General features: G+C 47.3%; 2 protein-coding genes across 2 annotated transcripts in view; one reads left to right on the top strand and one right to left on the bottom strand.

The window, feature by feature from the left end:
- LOC135918841 (uncharacterized) overlaps window positions 1-24,110 on the top strand; it is a 206,176-nt gene that overhangs the window by 26,208 nt on the left and 155,858 nt on the right. The window lies entirely within an intron of this gene.
- LOC139049675 (uncharacterized) lies at window positions 693-7,252 on the bottom strand. Its single transcript, XM_070525372.1, has 8 exons — window positions 6,974-7,252; window positions 6,104-6,219; window positions 5,457-5,623; window positions 5,168-5,296; window positions 5,014-5,112; window positions 4,839-4,955; window positions 2,632-2,703; window positions 693-2,209 (listed from the first exon to the last, which is right to left on the bottom strand). Exons 2-8 carry the CDS (start codon window positions 6,217-6,219, stop codon window positions 828-830), a joined length of 2,082 nt encoding a protein of 693 aa, XP_070381473.1. The 5' UTR covers window positions 6,974-7,252; the 3' UTR covers window positions 693-827.

Below are 24,110 nucleotides of genomic sequence, written 5' to 3'. Positions count from 1 at the left end.
GAGCCCTAGCAGACCTTAAATGCCAATTATATGTTCATTGGTGAAAAGAAGTACTGCATTAACCTTTAACTTTTTCAAGCTGCACGCCAGACACTGATGAATGAAACCTAACTTTGTCTAAATTGCGGTTTACGAATCGAACATGCCAACACAGACGTATCCGGCAATACATTTTGACAAATCTCTGGCGACATGCAATGCAGCAAAATTCCATTTCCCCCACACCAAACAGATACTGATACAAAACATCACACACATGTGCAAGATGCGCTGTAGCCTCAATCACGGCAAGAAAGTGGGTCTCCATTTCTTGAACAAAATCGAACAATCTTTGTGATGGCACTGTCAAATTTCCAAACAGTTTGCTCGGTACGTGATAAGCCTTCAGTAGTGTAAAATACTGGTGCTCGGCACTCACTGAATTTATGTCACCTTGCAGCAACTGTCGGCAAGTGCACCCTTCGAATGATTTTGCCAGGAACACTTTGACCAGAAAGCCTGCCACGTAATATGCTGCTGAATCGTCAATGATATGCGACTGAATGTCTTTTGCAAGAACTGAAATGTCTTCGAGAGACGGAAAGTTATCAGGGCCAACTGATTCGACTACATCAACCAGAGAGGTGCTATTTAGAGAGAACGGCGACACTTCATGGAGGAGTTTAGATCTATCTTCTTCTACGTTGCCCTGCTCAGAGAGTTTGAAGGCTTTCTGAATACAAATATGCTTTAAACCACAAATGAACTGAGACACATTTGGGTTAGTATTGCAACCGTGCTTTTGTCTGATGTGCCCAAACATGTTCTCTAGTGGGTCCTGTTGGAGCCTACGAGTTAGCAGATAGATGAAGTTGTAATTGGCCGAGATCGTCCCAAAGATGGATGACAGCCTGAATTGTTATCTGCCAGCCAGTGATTGTTTGCGGCTGACGCTTGCCAGAAAATTTCCAAGAAGCAATCCATGGAAGCTGTTCTTTCAGAAATTTAATTAATTCATTTTGCCCCTTTTTGATGGCATATCTGTATTTCTGAGCATTCCTATGGGGGCTGGAGCTGTTCAATGTGTCGAATAGCTTATCCATACGGTCACAAAAGTTTGCTGTAGCTACAGCTGAAGAGGAAAGCTCATTTACATAAACCAATGTCATAATTGCAATACTAACTGATGAGCTCAGGACTTGTACAGCTCTGCTGACTTTCATGTTACAAAATGGCCTTTGGTATATGTGCCGCTCTGTTAGCTTTGGAGCCAATCGTAACCTTAGTTCATGTGTGGATTTGTACAGTTGTTCAATATGAGACCAATTCACAACTTCTTTCCCAATGAGCAACTCATGTGCTTGGAGATTGTTGCGGGTCGTTTTGATCAAATGAGGTACATCAAAAATAAAATAAACTCTCTCGCCTAGAACTTCAAAATATGGTTTCCCAATCGTGATGCCCAATTTCTGCGCCAAGCTGACATTTGACGTGCCTTGGTCACAGATTACCGCTTTGACAACAATTCTGACGGCTTTAAGTTGCTCAATAATCGAGATTAGTAATTTATCAATAACATTTGCCCATGTCAATACATGCCCTATCGTAAATGCGACTGGCTGAACCCACCTCTTAGATATACCTGCCAGAAGCACAACCATGGCTCTGTCGGCAATACTTGATGACCGCTCGATGCCATCATCTGCAAACCCATGCACAATATCTTCACCGGCATCATAGGATAAGTTCTTTTTCAAAGCTATTTCATCAAACATGAGGGTGCATACTCGGTCGCGCTCATTCCATGCGTGAGTGCTAGCAGAAATACTTTGAATAATTCCGGGAATCACTCCTGGTGACATCCTAAAGTTGCACAACCAGCGTCTCAGAGTACGCTGTGTTGGCAAAGAGAAAATTGGTGCCAAAAAACGGTATGCACGGGGTCCACGGAAGTTCAAAAGCAAGGCAAACTTTTTGAGCCAGATAGGGAAGCGCTTGCCTTTTCCCCTCTGCTGCAATCGCAGGTGTGTACACAAAAGCTTAAAAACCTCCTCTGTCACTGATGGACGAATAATGCCCAGTGCCTTCGAAATGGATGGCGGTAGCTTGCTCTGCTTCTTCTGCAACCGTTTGATGGTCCGCTGGCATCTTGCTAGCTTGGACTGCAGTCGCCGGACGGTCGCCCTAAATTTTGTTGACGGAGAGCTCCTCACTGCGCTCTTCCAAGCAACTGTAAGATACAAAAAATATGCACGCATAAATAAAGCTACGTGTACAACAATTCGACAATTTCTTGATACAACACTAATTTACTGGTTACTTCATACTGAACAGCTCATTATGAAACTGTAAAACAGTACGATACATTCAACCAAATATAACCATTGTTCGCAGGTACAATTCCTACACAGAGCCTCCATGAACACAATTAAAAGTAGATCTAAATTGCTTTGTGTCAAAGCCATGAGGGAGCCTTTCTCGCATATACTCATGAAGGAGTTCGAGTAAATAGTACAAAAATCAAACAATATGAGTTTCCTTCGGCTGCTCAACTTTTCCATTATTAAAATGAACCACTATTACAAGAACACCCCCCATCTTGAAGAAAATCCACAAAGCCTTTGGCTAGCGTTAAATGAACCAAACACTTACCGGGATAGTTTCCTACTGGTCTTTCAGCTGAATCGAAAATGTTGGCGCTTGGGGACACCTCGGAAATGGCATCTGCACAAAAACAAAGAGCAAGATATTACCCAAACAGCTTATGCATCCCAAGCATCCTTTGAGCTACAACGCTAACAAGAACTTGCCTGGCACAATTTTGCATTACCTCCCTCACTTACTGCCAATATAGTTGAAAGTACAAAGCAACGGTAGCTTGTGCGTTGACAATTATTTCCTAACTTGCACAGCAAGACCTAACCAAATGCTAAGCATCAACAGTTAATACCACTGTGCTCTTTAAACAAAATAAATATTGCATAGTTTATAAGTTGTACGTCATGTGTTTACAGAGTTTGTTAGAGATATCACTCTACGCATTTACAAAGCTCATGCTTCTGCAGACAAGCATTCATAAAAGCTTCAATTTCTGATATGAGAAGTGCCAGTGTCCACCACACAATTTAACAATGATACAATCATAGTACACATATATGGAAAATATATGTCACAAGAATAATCATCCTAAAAGATTGTGCACTTTATGAGCGTGCTCCAATCTGAACAGTACTCTTAAATATCGCACCTTGACCTTCCAGTTACCTCGTATGTAATGGTTATTCAAAGGTTATGGTCGACTAAGGACTTATTTATTAATTTCACTTATTTCGATATACTGCAGCCCAGAAGGGCTATCGCAGGAGTGGGGAAATACAATACATAGAATAGCATAAAGAGCACAGAACATCATGACTAATATACAATAGAAATTCATTGAGTGGTAAAGATCTTGCGTAACCAGGCAGCGCACTCCGCAATCTCAGAAGGGACAGGGAGACTAAACGCTTCGGTATGATGGTGACAAGTGGACGTATTCAACTCATGGTGACTGGTGATATTGGGTCTAGATTTCCCTTACTTGCCAAGTAAGGAGAATGGAGAATTGTGGGGAGTAAGAGTATAAAGAAACCTGAAAGATTCAAAGTGACGACGAGAAGAGAGACTGGCAAGTTGAAGACTAAGATGGGAAATGGGCAAAAAATACCTGTCAAAACGATAAACGAAGCCCACAGCTTTCTTGTCAGATGCACTTTTTTTGATAGATATTTTGTGTGCATTCCAAACGCCAGAGCCACACTTCAGTATTGGACGAACCATCGTTTTATAAGTGAGGAGTCGTGTGCTAAGTGGGGATGAACGTAATATGCGTTGCAAGCAGCCTAAGCACTAGGTTGCACGAGTTCGATGTGAAGCATCTCCTAGAGGGTAGTCGTTATACGAATACGTAAGTGGAGAAGGCGGAAAATGTTTGGTAAATGACATAGGTACAACTTTCTGGAAGTTGATTTGCATCTGCCAAGTCACACCATGATTGAAGTAATGCAAACGAGTCGTTATGGATGATGTGATCGTGACGAGTTTTAATCGTATGGTACAATACACAATCATCTGCCTAATGCAGATTCTAAGAGGAACATTACTTGTTAGATCATTTATTAAGATCAAAAATAGAAGCGCACCCAATATTGAACCTTGAGGCACACTAGACGTTACACTGCATGTGGAGGATTGAGAAGACCTAAAGAGTACGTCATAGTACGTACTGAGACCGATTGGATAAAAAAGAAATCCAGTTAAACACTTTGTTGTTAAGAATAACAGTGAGCTTCTTGAACAATTCAGAGTGCAACACAGTGTCGAAAGCTTTTGAAATATCAATAAATATTGCATCAATTCGATCACCTGCATAGAGGGCCTGATGGGGCCTGTGCGACGGTAGTGTATTCAATAAGCTGGGTTGCAGTGATAAATCCAAACCGTGCTGAGCACCAGATAAACCATTACACTCCAAGAATTCAATATGTTCGCAAATTACACATTGAAGTATTTCACAAGAATGACACGTTATAACGATGGGTCTGTAGTTTAGTAAGGACTGCTTACTACCATATTTGAATAGCGGAATAACTTTAGCTGTTTTCCAGGCAGAAAGTATAACAGACGTCGAGAGAGATTTCTGAAAAACAATTAAATATTGACTAGTCCATAAAAAGTCTCTAAAGAGAAATGCCTTATCTATATCGCCAGGTTAACCTTTTTCAGATTCAGTTAAAAATCAAATTCAACACACCCTGGTTTGAAACAATAATGTTGTTAAAAGAACTATGCGTCTGCTCTATAAAATGTATGATAGTTACCATCAACAGCACAACGCTCATCCTCGGTAGAACTGCTGCCAAACATATCCACCTGGGAGGTCGTTGCACCTAGCTCGCTCACAGGGGTGTTGCAGCCAGACATCTGTTGTAGGCTTGCTGGAAAAATACCCATCATTGCCACTTTGTTAAGTTTAACTTGATACACCAAACTCACCTTTAGCAGCATGGCTTGCCGTCATGAGGGAGCCTTGCTCGCATGTCTTATGTAGGACGTCCTCACCAGCTTGTTCCTCACTTGCAGGACGGCTGCAGCCTACATTCATTGGCAACACTGAGTGTTAGTCGCAAACACAGGACACTACAAGTACCTTGCAAAGCAGGGTCTTCAAACATAGTGCTGATGCCTATAGACTTTTCCAGATGGTCCTCTGGAACGGTGTTTTGATGTGATGCAACAGCGAATCCAACAGATGGCACATCGGCAGCATCTGCAAAAGCTAAATAGAAAAAAATGTTCACCTGAGGTTGGTTCAGGTCGAAATAATTACCACAAAACTCTTACCACTAGCAATTCTATGAAGACACAGAGACGTACATGAGCTACAGCAAAGTGCACCAAGACAGTGCTGACACTTGGAGCTTTGCTGTATTGCGTACCTGAGGAAACTGTAGGTACAGCTGTTCTAATGAGTCGCGTGCGACCTGGGTCCAGGAAATCTTTTGCAGTGAAATGGTCGCTGCATATCCTGTATGACTTGTACAACACACCTGCCGGCTTTTCCATAAGGTCGGCTCTGCGGGAATATGCCACCCATGCCGTCGACCTGCGCACGTTTTAAAAGAGCATGTTGTATGGCACAAACAATAAGCATCAAGCATTTTATTGCATTAGTGTGTACATGCTTGACAAATCAGGAATTTAAAATGCGCTACATTAGTTATAAAAAAAATTTGTACACTAGTTTTGAAATTGCCGAACAGCTGTAGGGGCCTCTAGAATGTTCCACTTAATGCGATAGAATATTTCATTTTGCAAATTTTCTATAACAAGATACTCACAAAGAGGTACACAACACTTAAGTTACAGGTACAATGGTACGCTTATACCACAAAAAAAAGATGCATTTGCTGCAATGTGTAAATGCTCATGATTTTTTAAGAATCCCAAACTGATTCCAGAGCGTACACATTATGCCCCTCACTGGATTACTTCAGCTAAATAAATGTTATAATCGGGCGACATTGCTGCATATTTTCATTAAAGCAGCAGAAACAGTGCGCTGCTAAATTGCAACACAACAAACCTGCTGTCCTGTGGGATACGAAAAAAACTGGTGCCGGGCTTCTTTCTCGTTCTTCCATTGTTTTGGCACCACTGTACACAACAGTAACTGCCGTACGAGCCACTACAGGAGGACATCTGTTGAGAAACGTAAATGACAAGCATGTGTCATTGATGTAAAGCGCTTGAAGAGGCGACATGCGCGAAAGCGGCGAACAGACGAGATTACGAACAAAGGCAATTAGCTTTAACATTTTTAATTTAACAAAACATAAGTTACAGTAACGTTGGGCGCCAGAGGAAGGGCCGCAAATTTATCTTGCTAGATGCATTTAAAGCGCGAAGGCCGAGCTGCTTTTTGCTGCGTCACGACAGGCGCGGCGAGCGGGCCTCAAAATAATTTTCAACAATGTTGGGCGTCAGAGAAAGAAAAGCGCCATGAACTTGTCAGTGCATTAAAGCGCGAAACCGCGCACCACGGCAGAGCTGCTTTTCGCTAACTGCGTCGCAGCGCCAGGCGCACCCACTGCGCTTGAAAAGTACCCCAAAAAGTAACCAATTTAGTCACAATAATGTTGGGGGTCAGCGAAAGCGCCAATATGGCCGAAACTTGTCATTGTCACATTCAGTACACGCGAAACTGCGTCACAGCACCCTGTGCGACTAGCGTCTATGCTAGCGTCGCGTGCCCAAAAACTACTGAAATTAGTTAAAATTAGTTAAGGCTTACAGGAAGCGTCGCAAACATCTCCCAGTACGATTCTTTAATTAAAATTAACTGCTCCACGACGGCCACGCTGTTTTTCGTTAACTGCATCACAAGTCTAGACTAGGTGCCAGATAAGCCTAATTGCTCGAAATGCGTCGCAGACTGTCAAAGAAAGTTTCTCACCTTGCCGTTGTCCAATAGTGCAATTTCGTCATGTCGCAGTTCCGAACGAACGCTAGAATTCGCCGGGTGCCCATGAAACCAGGCTAAATCCCAAAACAGAAAAACAGTCACACGGGTGAGCAAACAGTCCAACGCTCAGATACACGGCCGGTCGCTCTCGCTTCGGCGGCGTGTCTGACGAATGACGCAAACATCTGCCTCGTCATTCGCCCGTTCGCCTGTCGCTAGGCAACGGAAGTAAGCCGCAAAGTTTAACTTAATTTATACGCAGATATTTTTAATTTTTCCGGGAAAGAATAAAATAAATTAAACAATTGCTGTTAATCTCATTTCACATTCTTCTTTTTCTCGATGCTCGCGACCCCAATTCGTCGATGTTAAAAGTATAGCGTGACGTGTTTCCTGTTTCCAATTTTCACCGAGTGTCCGCTCTTGTTCAATTCCCTTTCTCTATGATTTTATTCCCATGCGCTCATAACTAATTTTAGGTTGGGTCTTTCTCTCGTCAGCGTCCGCTTTAATCTCTTGCCGTCAACGTGTAGTCCATATGAGTGAGACAGTTCATTGCAGCGGAAGTACCGATGAGCCACGACTGCGTTTTCTCACTGCTGCCGATTCTGCACTGCCTGCCGGCCACGAGCAAGTCATAAGTCTCTCTTCTACAGACATCACCAATGGTGACGTGTTCGTCACTCCTTACTGTCGCTGTCTTGCCCGTGGGATTGTCTTCGCTTCCTTCCTGGTGTGGTTCAAAGAAAGCTCTGCGTTAATCATCGCTTTAAATGTGACCACTGAGACAATCCTCCTACCTCAAGGCTCCGCAGTGACCTGTTTTGTGGATACCCAACCAGTCTCCCTACTCCCTCTTGTCGCCTCGCAAGCTCTTCCTCAACAGGACAAATCTGCTTCATCTGCCCTTACTTCCCTGATAAGCCCTGACCTTACTGCTGCTCAACATGAAGCGTTGCTAAAATTGGTTACGAAGCACCAGGCCTCCTTCGATATGGATACTTCGTCACTCGGACAGACTTCCGTTGCCTTCCATTGTATCGACACCAATGGCCAGACTATTGTACGCCGTCGTGTCTACCGAGTCTCTTTGACCGAACGCAAAATCATCGCGGAGAACGTCACCGATATGCTGAAAAGAAACGTCATACGTCCCTCCGCCAGTGCTTGGTCATCATCCGTCGTTTTGGCGCAGATGATCGGTACGATTTTGTGTTCACTACCGTGCGCTAAACAATGTCACCCGTAAGGATGTATATCCGATGCCCCGTATCGATGACGCCCTTGATTCGTTGCCAGGCGCGCAATATTTCTCCTGCCTTGATCTTCGCCCCGGATATTGGCAAATCCCAATGCACGAAGCGGACAAAGAAAAGACCGCCTTTTCTACTCCGGATGGCCTTTATGAGTTTAATGTAATGCCTTTCGGTCTATGCAATGCTCCCGCCACATTTGAAAGAATGATCGACACGGTTCTTCGCGGCCTCAAGTGGAAAACTTGTCTATGTTACCTCGACGACATCGTCGTGTTTTCCTCGACTTTCACTGACCATCTGCAACGCTTAGATGAAGTGCTCACATGCCTTTCTAATGCCGGACTTCAACTAAACACGAGGAAGTGCCGTTTCGCTAGCACAACGATTAAAGTCCTGGGTCATCTCGTTAGCAAAGACGGCATCCAGCCCGATCCGGATAAAATTTCCGCGGTGCTCAACTTTCCACGTCCACTTCGTGCAAAAGAACTGCGCAGCTTCATTGGGCTCGCCTCATACTTTCGACGTTTTACCCGGAACTTTGCCAGCATTGCCTCGCCCCTCCACAAGCTCCTTACTAGTTCCAGTTCCTTCGACTGGAACGATCAGTGTCAAGCCGCGTTACAAGAACTCAAGCGCGCACTAACATCCCCACCTGTTCTTTGTTATTTTGATGACAAGGCACCCACATTAGTCCATACTGACGCCAGCGGTCACGGAATTGGTGCCATACTGCTGCAGCGTGACCCCGAATTTTGCGAAAACGTTGTTGCATATGCAAGCCGCACTCTCACTTCCGCGGAAAAGAAGTACTCGATAACCGAACAAGAGTGTTTGGCTGTTGTCTGGTCCATTCAGAAATTTCGTCCATACCTCAACGGTCGACATTTCACGGTTGTGACCGACCACCATGCCCTATGTTGGTTGTCGACGATGAAAAACTTGTCCGGGCACCTTGGCCGCTGGATACTCCGTTTACAAGCATATGATTTCAGTGTCATATATAAGTCCGGACGGAAGCACCAAGATGCCGATGCTCTTTCACGATGCCCATTACCACCATCATCGGAGCACATCACATCACCTTGTCAAATTGGCCGCACGGAGGACGCTTCGTCTATTACACCGATTTCTTCCTTGACTTCATCAAACCGCCTTTCAGTGCTTTCCACTCACCAGTGCGCCGATTCATATTGCCATAGTATCATCAATTGCCTTAGCGGTGTTTCATCTCCACCCAATGCCAGGCTACGGAAACAACTCAAACTGTTCAAGTTTGAAGACGACGTGCTCTACCGGTACATTTTTCACCCGGAAGGCCATCGATCGGTTCCCGTTCTACCGCGCTCTGTTCGCGCTGTAGTTCTGCAGGCCTCACATGATGACCCTACGTCAGGCCACTTGGGTTACAACAAAACACACGAGCGCATACGCAGCCTATTCTATTGGCCAGACCTTTCCACGAGCATAGCTAGATATGTTGCCTCGTGCAGGCTTTGCCAAGACCGTAAGCGACCTACTACTGCTCCGGTCGGGACCCTACAACCACTTCCTTGTCCAGCACAACCCTTCTCTGTCGTCGGCATTGACCTTTTCGGGCCACTCCCACCTACTCCAGACGGCAACCGATGGATCGTCACTGCTGTTGACCATTTGACCCGGTACGCTGAACCAGCCTCAATACGCTCAGGAGCTGCCTCAGAAGTAGCGGCCTTCTTCTTGCAGGCTGTCTACTTACGTCATGGGGCGCCTCACGTTCTTCTGAGCGACCGAGGCACGACATTTCTTTCAAGCACTCTTAATCAAGTTCTGCAAGCGTCCAACACCGTGCACAAGACAACGTCTAGCTACCACCCTCAAACCAACAGCCTAACAAAGCGATTTCATCGCACGCTGTGCGACATGCTATCCATGTATATTCAACCTGATCATCGTAACTGGGATGTGATTCTCCCATTTGTAACATTTGCGTACAACACGTCTGTTCAACGGACCACCGGATACTCTCCGTTTTTCTTAGTATACGGCCGCCACCCAACCCCATCACTCGACGTTTCTTTCTTCTCTGGCCCCATCAACGCTTCACCATTCATTTGCGACCAGTTTGTGTCTCGTCTTGCCCAATGTCGTCGTCGCGCCCGTATGAACACTGAAGCAAGCCAAGACGATCGCAAACATCGGTACGATGCCTCTCATCGCGTCGTTTCCTACCGCCCTGGTGACGATGTGCTCCTATGGACCCCTGCGCGAGCACCCGGTTTATGTGAGAAGCTTGAGTCTCGATATCTTGACCCCTACAAAGTCATCGAGCAGACCTCGCCGGTGAACTATCGCGTTACACTTGTTGAGGCCCCCACCGACCGACGCTGCCGCGGAACAAAGATCGTGCACGTTTCTCGCCTGAAGCCCTTTCAACTCCGTTCCCCTGTCTAATGTGCGGCCAGGCTGGCCGCTTCCGTCCACGGGGGCAGTTAGTGTAAGCATTTATGCGGACTTCATCTTCATCTGTACAAAGTCATCATCAATCATCGGCTCGTGTTCGCTTTTGCGTCGGCGCCATTTTTCCTTCTTGGAACAAAGCGTCGCCTCAACTGTGGTATTTCAATATATATATATATATATATATATATATATATATATATATATATATATATATATATATATATATATATATATATATATTATAATACCGAGACCGATCAAGTTGTCCAGCGCTGTTTATTCCAAAAAAGGCAGCGCCCGCAGCTCACGCGCGAAGAAGTCGAAGAGGGAAGATGATGATGGCTATGTACAAATGAAAACGACGAAGTACGTTAATAGTGCTTACACTAACTTTCCCCCGTCATGGAAGCGGCCAGCCTGGCCGCAGATTAGAGATTATCTAAACGGGGAGTGAAGGGCTTCATCCGCGACACGTGAACAATTTCAGCATTCTGGCGGCGCCGGTCAGTGACGGAGTGTACTGGGCGGACGAGATAGTTCACTGCAGATGTTTGCTGCACAACGGTGTATGGACCAATGTAGCGTGTAAGGAACTTCTCACAGAGGCCTGAGGTGCGGACTGGAGTCCAAAGCAGGACTTGGTCTCCTGGGTGAAAACGTAGGTCACGGCGTTTGTTGTCGTAGTAGCGCTTGCGCTCAGCTTGGGTAGCTTCTGTGCTTTGCTGGGCGATTTGACGGCAATGTTCAACTCGGGCAGCAAAATCTTCTGGAAGCGACGCGTAAGGCGAAGAAGGTGCGAAAAATAGTTCTCTGTCGAATATGGTGGAAGGAGATCGTCCATACACAAGGATGAAAGGGCTGTAGCCGGTAGTCCGTTGAATAGCAGTATTATATGCGAATGTCACCAAAGGAAGAATTTTGTCCCAGTCAGTGTGGTCAGGACGGATGTACATGGCAATCATGTCAGACAGCGTACGGTGGAAGCGCTCAGTAAGGCCATTGGTTTGCGGATGATAAGTAGAAGTAGATTTGTGGATGGTATTAGTGGCTCGAAGAACTTCCTCGAGAACTTGTGAAATGAACGCCTTGCCACGGTCACTGAGAAGAACGCGAGGAGCCCCGTGGCGCAAGACGATGGCGCGCAAGAAAAAGTCGGCGACCTCAGAAGCGGTGCCGGATCGCAGAGGGGCAGTCTCGGCATATCTTGTTAAATGGTCGACCGAAGTGACAATCCAACGGTGACCGGAGGGTGTCAACGGCAAGGGACCATACAAATCAATGCCAACAAATTCAAAAGGTGCGTCCGGGCAAGGGAGAGGTTGTAGTAAACCGGCAGGTTTACCCCATCGTCTCATCGATGAAGATGTTGGCTGAAGTCAGACGAAAAGATGACAATATCGTCCAGATAACAGAGGCATGTCTTCCATTTTAGACCACGAAGGACGTTGTCTATCATGCGTTCAAATGTGGCAGGAGCGTTACAAAGGCCAAAAGGCATCACGTTAAATTCATAAAGGCCATCCGGTGTAGCGAATGCGGTGTTTTCTTTGTCAGTCTCGTTCATCGGAATTTGCCAATATCCTGACCGAAGATCAAGGCTGGAGAAATACTCCGCCCCTTGTAGTGTGTCCAAAGCGTCGTCAATTCCAGGGATTGGATATACGTCCTTGCGTGTAATCTTATTGAGCGCTCGATAATCCACGCAAAAGCAAACTGAGCCATCTTTTTTTCTTTACCAGGACCACGGGAGACGCCCATGGGCTAGATGAAGGTCGTAATATCTTCCGCGCAAGCATGTCACCAACCTGTTGTTCAATGACCTTTCGTTCGGATGGCGATACACGATAGGGGCGTCGTCGTATAATAGCGGAACCATCGGTTTCGATGCGGTGTGTAGCCGCAGGAGTTTGGCTCAACACAGGGGAACAGCTGTCGAAACAGGCTTTGTGTTTTGCCAAGACCACCATTAGGGCTTCGGACTGCGCGGCTGTTAGGTCAGAACCAAGAACGGCTGGAAGAGGGAAAGAATCATCCAAACCTGAGGTTGGGGCTGGCGATGAAGAAGGGCAAAGCGTGACTAGAGAGATAGGTTGAGTGTCGGCGAGGGTTGCCACAGTCATCCCTTTGGGCAGCATCACAGGATCTGGGGTCGTGTTGCAAGCAGACAGAAGGGCGCAGCCGCGTGAAAACCGGACGAGACAGGTGGCAATGAGAATTCCGCGAGAAGTACAGCGGGAAGAAGGGGCGACTAGGGCGTCTCCGTCGGCGATTTGACTGGATGTTACGGCTACAACGTCTTCGTGACCAGGACGCAGGACGTAGTCGGCAGCGATGATCAAGTTCGCGCATGAAAGTGAAGAGTCCGCAACAGGTTCAAGCTCGGTATCCGTGATGTGGACAACTTCCTCTCTACATGAAATGATGGCTGAAGCAGAATGTAGGAAGTCCCAACCCAGTATAATTTCATGGATACACGTTGGAAGGATGAGAAACTCGATGTGGTGGCGTATGCCGTCGATGAGAACACGAGCAGTACACTGTCCGTCAGGGTGAATGAATGCATTATTAGCACCACGCAAAATAGGTCCAAGATAAGGCATTTTTACTTTACGGAGCCGCGAACACAGATCACTCCGAAGAACAGAAACGGCGGCACCGGTATCGATGAGAGCTGACGCGGGAACCCCTTCGACAGTCACAGAAAGCATGTTGGCCGGGCGAACAGGAGGAATTTTTGAAGACCGATAAGAAGCAGTTTCCCCTCCAAAAACTGCAACAGTTAGTTTTCCGAGTGCTGGTCGACAAAATGGGAAGTGGGGCGAAGCGGTGATGTAGAGCGCCGGTAAGGGGATGGAGAACGACGTCTGGCCGAACGGGAACTATGAGGCAGATTGGGAGCAGCTGGTGGAGACGGAGAGCGCTGTGGCGGGGACGAGTACGGTCCGGGATAGTAGTCGGCTGATCGGCGAGTGCGGTCTCTTTCGTGCTCATCATAGCCTCGTCTTTCATCCTGCTGGCGCCGGCGGCAGAAGCGAGATATATGGCCGCGTATACCGCAGTAAAAACAAACCGGACGAGGTGGACGCCACTGAGGGTACGATGGCGCAGCAAGTGCTCTGGTTCCCATCGAAGCCAAATGGTCATAGGAAACGCCAGTAGGCACGGAAGGCACGGAAGGCACGGTAGGGGTGGGTAGCGAAACAACATCCGCGTAGGTAGGTGTGGAGCGCGCTACCGGAGCAAGATGCGTCGTGGGTGTAGTCATCGCTGTCAACTCTTGCTTTACGACCTCGCGCAAGTCGAAGGCGGGGGTTGAGGCGCAGGCAGCAGGTGGACGCCTGAGGTCTTGTAGGTGAAGCTCTTCGCGGATGATGGTGCGGATAAGAGCACGTAGATCTGGAGAATGGGGAACCTGAGGATCGCTGCTGTCATGTGGAAGACAAATAGACTGCAGCTCGTCGAGGCGTTGACACGTTGAAGTGATGTCTTGGACAGAAGCCGGATTTTGCACGATTAAGGCGTTGAATGCGACAGGCCCAATGCCTTTTAAGATGTGGCGAACGCGTTCGGCTTCCGTCATGCTAGGATTCGCACGGCGGCACAGAGCCAAGACATTCTTTATGTATGAGGTGTAAGACTCTTGGGGAAGTTGGCGCCGCGTTCCCAGCTTCTGTTTGGCGACTTCTGCACGGCCAGACGAGGAAGCGAAGATTTGCCGCAGCTTGGAGGTAAACGTGGGCCAATCCACGATGTCGGATTCGTGGTTGAAATACCACGTCTTTGCAACACCGGTCAAGTAGAAGGCGACGTGCCTCAATTTCTGGGTGTCATTCCACTTGTTGCAAGAACTCACGCGGTCGTAGTGGTCGATCCAATCGTCTACGTCATCACCGCGGAGTCCTGCGAAGACAGGGGGTCGCGCTGAGGGCTCGTCACAGTCCAAGAGGGGGCCGCAGGCGGGGTCGTCTCTGTGGTAGGGTTAGAGGTGCCGGAAGGGCCGGGGTTGGAAGTGTCCATTGTTGTAGGGGTAGCTGGGTGCAGGCGGCGACCGGAACGGAGCTCCAGGGAGGACGGGAACGCGAGAGGACGTCGGGATCTTGACGTACCTCCACCACTTTATAATACCGAGACCGATGAAGTTGTCCAGCGCTGTTTATTCCAAAACAGGCAGCGCCCGCAGCTCACGCGCGAAGTCGAAGAAGAGGGAAGATGATGATGGCTATGTACAAATGAAAACGACGAAGTACGTTAATAGTGCCTACAACATATATATATATATATATATATATAAACTGTTGCGAAGAACAGCATTATGCAGTAAAAATGTTGTTATTTGCGAAACCCAATGGTCGTTTCAAATTTGTGCAAAAATAAAATAACAGACACACATATTGCATGTTTTGAAATAGTTTTAACATAATGAACCGCGTGAAGGCATATATTCAAGCTCAAGAAAAGCGCCAGCCAGAGTTGAACATGCAAACGATGATGATGACAAAATGTATTTATTAAGGGATGACGCGAAGGCCTATAATGGGGAATAGGAAGAGGAGGGGGGAGGCGTATTCAGAGCCATCCTAGAAGCTGCGCGTCCTTGGCGAAAGCCAAGAGCGAGTCCAGAATGACCCTGTCGGAATCCATCGAGCCAGTTGCCGGTCTAATCCACTCCTTGTTGGACGACACTCGCACCGCCCTCAGGTGGTGGTCCCGCTGCTGAGCGTGTCGCTGGCAATCCCAAAACAGATGGGCTGCGGATGGCCGCGTGGCCATGTCGCAGTCAGGGCACCTGTGTGGCGTCTGGAGCGTTTCTTGGTTCGCGGAGGCTGTGGGATGGCCGGGTTCCTGCGATGGAAGGGAGTTGGGGGACGGAGATGGAGGGCGTCTTTCCCGGCGTGGCCGGTACTGCCGGCACCGCTCCAGCACATCCCGTGTGAGGACGAAGCCGCAACGAAGTCTATGCAGCAGCACCTGCCCCGACCTGCAAACGATAAAAAGAAACACAACCACAATCATCACAATGTGTGGAATATTTGACCGCAGTCTGGAATTGTTAGAACTGACAAATCAACACTTTACGGTCCATGAAAGTAGAGGAAGAAAGTAGATAAAAGGCTGCATGCCGAACACACCATAAACACATCAGAACCTAACAAACTGGCAACAAAACAATAACCAGAAAAAACAATTTCTTTCAGAGGCAGGATTTGCAAAGCCTGTAGTTGTCATGAATAAACAAGAGTTTATCTACCGTGAGTGGGTGCAAATTGGCTATTCGAGATCGGTGGACCAGACCAGCCACCGAGAACACTCGCTCGCTCGGGGTGCTCATGGCTGGGATGCATCGAATTTCTTTAGCCAGACATGAAAGCCATGGTAGCTCGTTCTGAGCCCCTTTCCAAAATTTTAACACGTCGTTCACGCGCAAGGTTTACTTAAAAGTGCGTGGCACTCCGCATTTATTTCATTGGTCCACTGCTGTGGCGTACTAGAATGGCGTCGTGCTAAGGACGACAAAGCGTCTTTAGGGCGCGTGTCACATTCAGTCGGCTTTGCCACGTCTCAGTCCTTGATATAGCGACGCACCTGTTTCGCTAGAAACTCAAGTTTTGATGTAGCCCTTTCTGTCACATATTCTTCAGCAGCTTTTAGATTTTGAAATCTAGGATCGAGAGGCGATGCCGTGACCATGAGATCTGTCAGAGGAAACCTGTGTTCAAATCTCTTCAGCATCTCTATTTTGATTTCTTGAACTACGCTGCTTCCGGACATGTCTTGCAGTGAGGCGAGACGCTCGCTTCGAATAACGATGAGCACATTAAAGGTGCTCCATTTTTACTGGGAGAGCAGCTCTACCGCGCATTTAAACTGGCTTAGGAATTGCGCAATCTCTTTAATCAGGCACCAGTCTTCGGCACCAGGGAGCGGGTGCCCTATACGAGTCAACAACTTCCTGAGCGCAGCCTTAGTCGCGACGAGGCTCTAAAACACAGCTAATACGCTATGCAACCTGGTCGGTGTGTCCAGTTTAACTGTGACTGCCCCTCCCCGTGCTACTGGAGCGGCGTTGTATGCGTGGTCGCTGTTTTGACAGCCTTCATGAAGTACATGATCATTTTCGTCATGTTTAAGCGCTTCGGCTGTGCTGACCAACGATTGCACTGCTGCATTCAGTTCCGAGTCCACGATCTCCTCCAGGTCGGAGGCCCGGTAGTGCACAGTTTTCACAATATCACGGCAGTTGAACAGCAAACTGTCGAGTTTTGGGACACTTCCAAATCCATCCTTGATGACGAGGTTGTGTAGGCCGTGGCCAACACCCAGGTGATGTTCCGTGTGCGCGAGATTCGCTGGCCGCCTCATGTTCGAGCCGGCGTCAGTGACTGCACACACTTCCTTTCCCACCATGCCGAATTCTTCCAGGCACCTTTGAATCTAATAAAAACAGCAACCATTACAGTCTGAAACAGCGTGGTACGCCGCTTCCCTCACCAACAGAATACTTCTTCTTAGTGATATATAGTAAAAAAAAGGAAAAATGTGTGCCAGCCGCGGCATCTGTTATCGACCTATGAAGCACCTAAGGTGCGGCCAGCTTAATTAAAGGGTCAGGGAGGGGAGAGGAAATAATAAAGGGGAGCGATAGGAAGAGAAGACAGGTGTATAGGTATAGTTATAAAACACTGCACAAAGAACGCAACACCCGCCCGCGATTGTCCGAGCACCGAGCTAGCTTAGACTGCAGGCGCGCGTCCCCTGACTGCATAGTGCCCGCGCGCACGTCCGAGATTTCACGGCGCGCGGGCCAAACACACACTTACGAGTGCTCGCCCGGGCTCGGCAATACATGATATTCACAAGTCGCGCGAGCGGCGCACACAGAGTCCGCTTGCAGGTGGTGGGCGCCGACGCACGCACGCGATGCTGTCAATCGGCGCCGCGTGCACACACACGCAGCCACGCATCGCACTCACGCACAAAACATTTACAAGCCGCGCGCGCGGCATGTCCTATCAGGAAAAATAAGCAACGCACGCGGTACGCTATACTGTAAAGGCTGCCCGATCCGCCGCGGATCGAGCGGCCATTGCACTGTACGGCCGTGGTATATTGTAGGACAGCCCGAGTGGGGGCGCCCGGCTGTATGCAATCGCCCGTGGTAGCACGCGCAGAGCGTCTTGTCACTGCGTGCAACCAGCTGGAGAGAAACACAGAATTGAACACACTTCAAGTGTGTTCGCTACACTCGCCCAGTATTAATGCAATCATTTAATGCTTTCGTGATATTATAAATATATTTTTAGACATAGAAGCAGAAACGAAGCTTTTTCTTTTGCCTTGTCTGAAAGCTCAAGTCAGTTTAAGGTAAATGAAAACTTGAGAAAAGTACCTTGGAAGCACGTGCCGAAATTTAATTCATGTGTTGAGGCATGCGCTTATTGGTATCAGGAGTCCGAAAACAACATGCTGGACATACCATCGTCAAACAACGTTTTTTAAACATTGTTTTCTGCTGATACGCAAGTTAGCACTTGCAGGCTTTTGAAGAAATTTCTCTAAGCGCACTGCGCGCTCTTCACCGGAGGTGCCACTGATGATAACATCATCGACATAGACGCAAGCGGCCGGAATTCTAATAATTGTTGATTCAGTGGATTTCTGGAAGATTGCTGGTGTTAGAGGCTCGCCAAATGGCAGTCTGTTGGCCTTGTAGAGAGACCTTTGATGGTGGTGATAGTGAGCAATATTGAAGTTTGTTCGCTCAGCTTTAACTGCTGGTAGGCTTGATTCAAGTCCAACGTGCTGAAGATTTTCCCTGCATGAAACATGCTGAAAAATTCTTCGGGCATCGGTAGCGGATCCCAGGATGCTTTTGTCAGTTTATTAGCGGCACTCCGGTAGTGCCCGCAGAAACTTAGGGCCGTGTTCTTCTGGGCGCGACCAAATGGTGTAGGTCATTCTGAATGTTGCGTTGGCTCGACGATACATTGTTCGTACAATCAATGGAACTCTTTTTCAAATGATGTTCGCATGGTGAAGGGTACTGGCCTGTCCATTAAAAAATTAGGTGATATATCTTGACGCAGGTCCAGGGTGATGGGAGGTCCATTATTCCCAGGAATGTATTCTGAGAACACTGGCTCGTATTTCTCTTGGAGCTGTTCCACTGCCGGGTGGCTGGGTTCTTGGTGTACCCCGCAAACCACCACAAGTGGGGTGAACCCTTTACTGCGTAGCAAATTTGATCCAGAAGAACACACACGACGAGCAAGAGCAGCTGATGTGTCTAAACGTTGTAATAGTCTACATTGGCAAAGCCCAATGTTGGCCGGGAAGGCCTGCACCACATTCTCCACTGCGTGCGGTCTTTCTGGAGAGCTGGTGCATCGTCATGCGAGCTATCGTGAAAAGCGTCCTCGCTGATTAGCGTGCATACCGCCCCATAGTCCCTCTTAATATTGATCGGCTGCTGGTGCAGAGGCATCTTTGTAAAACTCTTCTGCTTCATACCGAGGTTCACCGCACTGTTCAAGCTATAAAGTAGTTCAGATGATGTTGCTGATGTCGCAATTGTATCACTTTGCCTCTGGCAAACTTCAAGGTCGATGATGTTATTTAGCTCGGGTGTGGTCTGCGATCTGGGCTGCTTGTGCTTCGCGATGCATGGTTTTCATTGTGTCGATGTTTACGGCCAAATGTGCAAATTGCTATCTGGAACAGACATCTCCGTGGATTATGGTGTTGGTCCCATCGCCAACAGCGCTGTGCCTTTGTACTTGCTTTTGCCCTAGTAGTGGAGTTGCGTGCCTGCTGACGGGTTTAATGTACATTATGCAAAAAAAAGGGGTGAGGCGTGCAGACAAAACAGAAGAAAAGAGAAGTGGACAACACGAACAGCACTCTCCGCTCGTGCGGCGATGTCGTATGTTCTGGTAGAAGTTAGACTGGTCTCCGAGTACAGGCGCTGCTGCAGGCCTTCTTTTATTTATTTACAAATACTGCAGGCCCTATTCGGGCCCAAGCAGGAGTGATTACATCAGTAGTGATAAACAAGGCTGCAAATTAAAGATATAATACAGAACAATAATAAATCTATATGAAAATATAATATAGAGGAACATCAGTTTTTGCAATTTAGAATTATCAACAATAAGTACGAGTTAGGAACAAGAGTTGTAGTTTGCAACTCAACAACAAAGCAGCGATAAGCCATGGACACACAACAGATCACTCAATTCAGAATTTTTACCTAATTTTAATACAGAATACAGACGATAATGAAATAATTTCATTCCCTATGCGCAGGATGCAATTAATCAAAAGAAAAACCATTCACAAGATCAACGAACGATTGTGTGGTATTAGCGTTAACTAATTCTTGTGGTAGTTTGATGCATTGTGATGTGATTCATTGTCACGCACTCCGCACGCAAACCGGCCTCGCAACATAACATGCAATGGTAGCGTAGAGGTCTTACCTGTTGAGGTAGCTGGTGTGATGTTATTGGGTGCAGGATCATTCCAGAAAGAGGCAAAAGCACGAACACACATCAGACATGTATTGACACACGCGACAGTTCCCCAAAATACCTCAGACGACATGCAGCTATATCATCAATTATAATCGGCCTACAGTTCAGGCGGAAGCGCATGTCGCCGTGTCGGAGACCTCGTGGAACCGATGTCGGCCAGTGGGGTCGGACAGCAGTGTCGGCCAGCCGGGTAGTACGGCCGGGTCGGACAGCCGGGTCTTGACAGCAGGGCCAGACAACAGGCTCGGACCGCCTCGAGGGGCTCAGGCGGCCCTGCGCAACAGTCGATATACGGGAGCCTCCGCGTGCCCGGTTTCCATCCGGCAAGGCTTGCGCTCGCGAGCCCACGGCCTTAGTCAGCGGGTCGCGCCCACAGCTAGCCGGGTAGCCCTGTGGCCACTCACCCGAACGCTCAATCGCCCCGGTTCAGGACCGCCAGCCCTACTGGACCAGCGGAAGAGCGGGGTGAGGTAACTTCTCAGCGGGCGACAGCGTTGACTCGGGTGTGGCGTAGTAGCTCCTATGGGGCAGACGCTCAGCGAGGAAGCTCTTTTCCGTCGAACGCCGAACCTCGCTCACTGCTCACGCCACGGGCCACACTCTCTCGCCCCACGCTTTTCGAGGCGCCGCTGTCGACGCTCCCAAATCGGCGTCGATGATGATGATGATGGCTCTCTCGCTGGTATTTGTAAAGAGTCGATGTCCTCTTCACCCCCGCACGACACACTGTCTTCATATGTTTATACTTTCCACTCCCGCGTACAATGTATTATCACAGCTGGCACATCAGCTCAGTAGCTGATATGCTCGATGTCAGAGTCCGGAAATTGCAGTTGGCGACAAGTGTCTCGAGAGTGGCTACATAGTCGCTCACTGTTTCTGCATCTAGTTGGTCCTGACGTTCACGAGGCCGGATGTGAAATGCCAAGCCTTTCTTTGAATGGTAGGAGTTGTTAGTTTTCTGCAGCCCTCACCCAGTGGTTTTAACTGAGACCTGGATTAACAGCAATATCGGCGGCGAGCACTAATGGCCGGGGATCGTATTGTTTCTGGAGTGCTGCTATGCTGTCGTCGTAGTCAAAGGCCGTGAAGTACTTGGCTGGACGAGCCCCAAGACAGTGTTGTACGTCCGCTCCACGCAAAGTGTTAGGAAGTTGGCTCACCTCGAAGCTGGATCCGTGACCCCGTTAGTTTACAGAGAGTCAAGACATCTGAACCACGATGTCCAGGTTGAACCGTTACGTTCTAGAAGCCAGCTCGGAAGCCTGTACATAGCCATGACTTGTCAAAAGTGTTGCGTAGTGCACAAACAGAAGGCGTAGACAGGGGAGAGCAGTTAAATCCTTTTTTATTGTGTCGGGCACCATTTAGGGAGGAAGGCACAGTGAGCGCCCAGCGAAAACCGACTTGTTCCTCTGCCCCATGGGGAGGAGGGTCACCCATTTCAGAGCGCGTTCCCCCGAGCAGGTCTGGAGCACTAGTCGGTCACGTCGGGGATGTCATGGGCCAGGCAGTCGCGTCAGAAATTAGACACGCCCAAGTGGTACATGAGATGACAGCTAAAAACAAACCTTGACTAGACATAGCTTTTCTTACGGTAGACAAGCAGGCGTTGAAAAATGATCCGGATAACGTCTGCTGTGAGCTTGATTACGGGTGCTTCAGAATGCCTACATTCCCGTTCACTGCGCCCTCGTGTACAGGAATACCTTTTTTGGCATCACTATGTCTAAGCACTAAGTAAAATCAGTTTCAGCACTAAGTAAAATCAACTAAGTAAAACCTTTTCTGGGGCAACAAAAATAGCTGAAAGAGAAAGAGGACAAGACGAGTAAGCGCTATTCTCGTACAATCGTCTAATCGGTGTTTATTTTTTTTTGAGCTACACTTTTTCCTTCCCATATTTTTGACACATGCGCTTCCAGTCATATGTGAAGCCTAGAGTTTCTCACCGTGGAATAGCTCACCTATACTTGTCTCGTAGATGCTCGTCACTAGGGAAACAATGCAAGGATACCCCTTACAAAAAAAATTGTTGAAAGGTTATTGAAATATCATTGGTCAACGTCAACAAATGACCTTGAAAGATCATTGGGGAATTGTTGAAACATCATTGAGGAAATTGTTGACAAGTGTTGATAATTGGCCCGCGACATTTTGTCGAAACATCATTGTGGCCTCTCAATTTGAAAGATCATTGGCATATCGTTGAAACGATGGTGAATGTCACTCTTGAAAGCCCATTGAAACAGTGTTGAAGATGTGTTGTTTGTCAATGTTGAAAGCCCATTGGGGTATTGTTGAAATGTGTTCTTTGTCAATGTTGAAAGCCCATTGAAGCATTGTTGAAGCTCAAAATTGAAAGCCCATTGAGGTATTGTTGAAATTTGTTGTTTGTCAATGTTGAAAGCCCATTGAAGCCATGAATACTTTGTTTAGCGCAAAACGACAGAGACAAGAAAGACGACAGGACAAGGCGCTACTCTCAACTGACATCATTTTATTTCGTCACTCCTTTATAGACCGCTCAAACTAGAGGAACATGCGCAGTGAGCACCATGTGGTGGAGCCACCAACATCCGATCCCAAGAGCGCACTCATGCGACAGAATCCAAAAAACCAAATTCAGCGCTGTACAAGGTTAAGGAAGGCACACTAATGCACTGTGACCCCAATGACTGAATGAAAAATGCTTCCGATAACTCTCGGGCGGTGGTGTCACGGCTCATCTTCAAAATCGTGGTATCACGAAACAGGGGTTTGCACTTGCATGTTTTACAATGCAGAGCCAAATTGGAACCTGTGCCTCTTGGTATGGATCGCTCATGTTCTCTAAGGCGCTCGTTAACACAGCGGCCTGACTGCCCTACATACACTTTGCCACATGACAAGGGAATCTTATAAACCACACCGACGCTGCAATCTACAAACTTCACGTGGTTCTTTTCACAAACAGGTTTTTTACTTGTTTTAGAAGTACGGTTGCACAACATTGACAGTTTCTGAGGAGCGGAAAACACTATCGGAATTTGGTATCAAAAAGGTATCAAAAAGGTATCAAATTTGGTATCAAAAGTATTCATGGATTCGCACCAACTAGCCCGCCAACGCATTGTGCCCATTGAAGCATTGTTGAAGCTCAAAATTGAAAGCCCACTGGGGTATTGTTGAAATGTGTTGTTTGTCAATGTTGAAAGCCCATTGAAGCATTGTTGAAGCTCAAAATTGAAAGCCCATTGAGGTATTGTTGAAATGTGTTGTTTGTCAATGTTGACAGCCCATTGAAGCATTGTTGCAGTTGTGTTCAGTCTCAATTGAAAGCCCATGGAGGTATTGTTGAAATGTGTAGTTCGTCAATATTGAAACCGCATGGAAGAATTGTTGCAGATCTGTTGAACATCAACACAAATTACGTTGAAAGCCCTTTATGCCCCACTGGGTATTTAGCAGTTTAAACATGCACTTACCTTAAAATACTGCTGAGCTATGTTGCATATAATTACCTTTGATGTCACGGTGGTATGTCTGCTGTGAGAGGATAGGGATAAAATTTAAATACAGGCATTTTGTACCGCAGGCCTCTGTAACCCTGGGCTCAAAAGCATGCTCCTAGATTTCCTGTAATAAACCATATTGTAAAACTGCTAGCAATACTGTTATGCCACTTTTTTCAATTGTCAGAGTGAATGGTCCTCCGAAAAATCAAGAGTGCTGAACTGATGCAGACAAAAACCATTTTTCTAGGTGAACTGTTTATTTGTAACCACACATCTGTGTAAATGTACAACCATTTGTAGTTTGAGATCAGAAACCTCTTAAAAACTATCGTGCAGTACAAACTTCCTGCAGCTTGACACCATAACAAAATTGAATACTGAAGATGTAGTCAGTGTGGCTCTCAAT

The sequence above is a fragment of the Dermacentor albipictus genome, chromosome 9, assembly GCF_038994185.2.
Source record: "Dermacentor albipictus isolate Rhodes 1998 colony chromosome 9, USDA_Dalb.pri_finalv2, whole genome shotgun sequence".
In the NCBI taxonomy this organism is placed as follows: Eukaryota; Metazoa; Arthropoda; class Arachnida; order Ixodida; family Ixodidae; genus Dermacentor; species Dermacentor albipictus.
The sequence above is the reverse complement of the archived record's forward strand: the minus strand, read 5'-3'. Positions and strand labels throughout refer to the sequence as shown.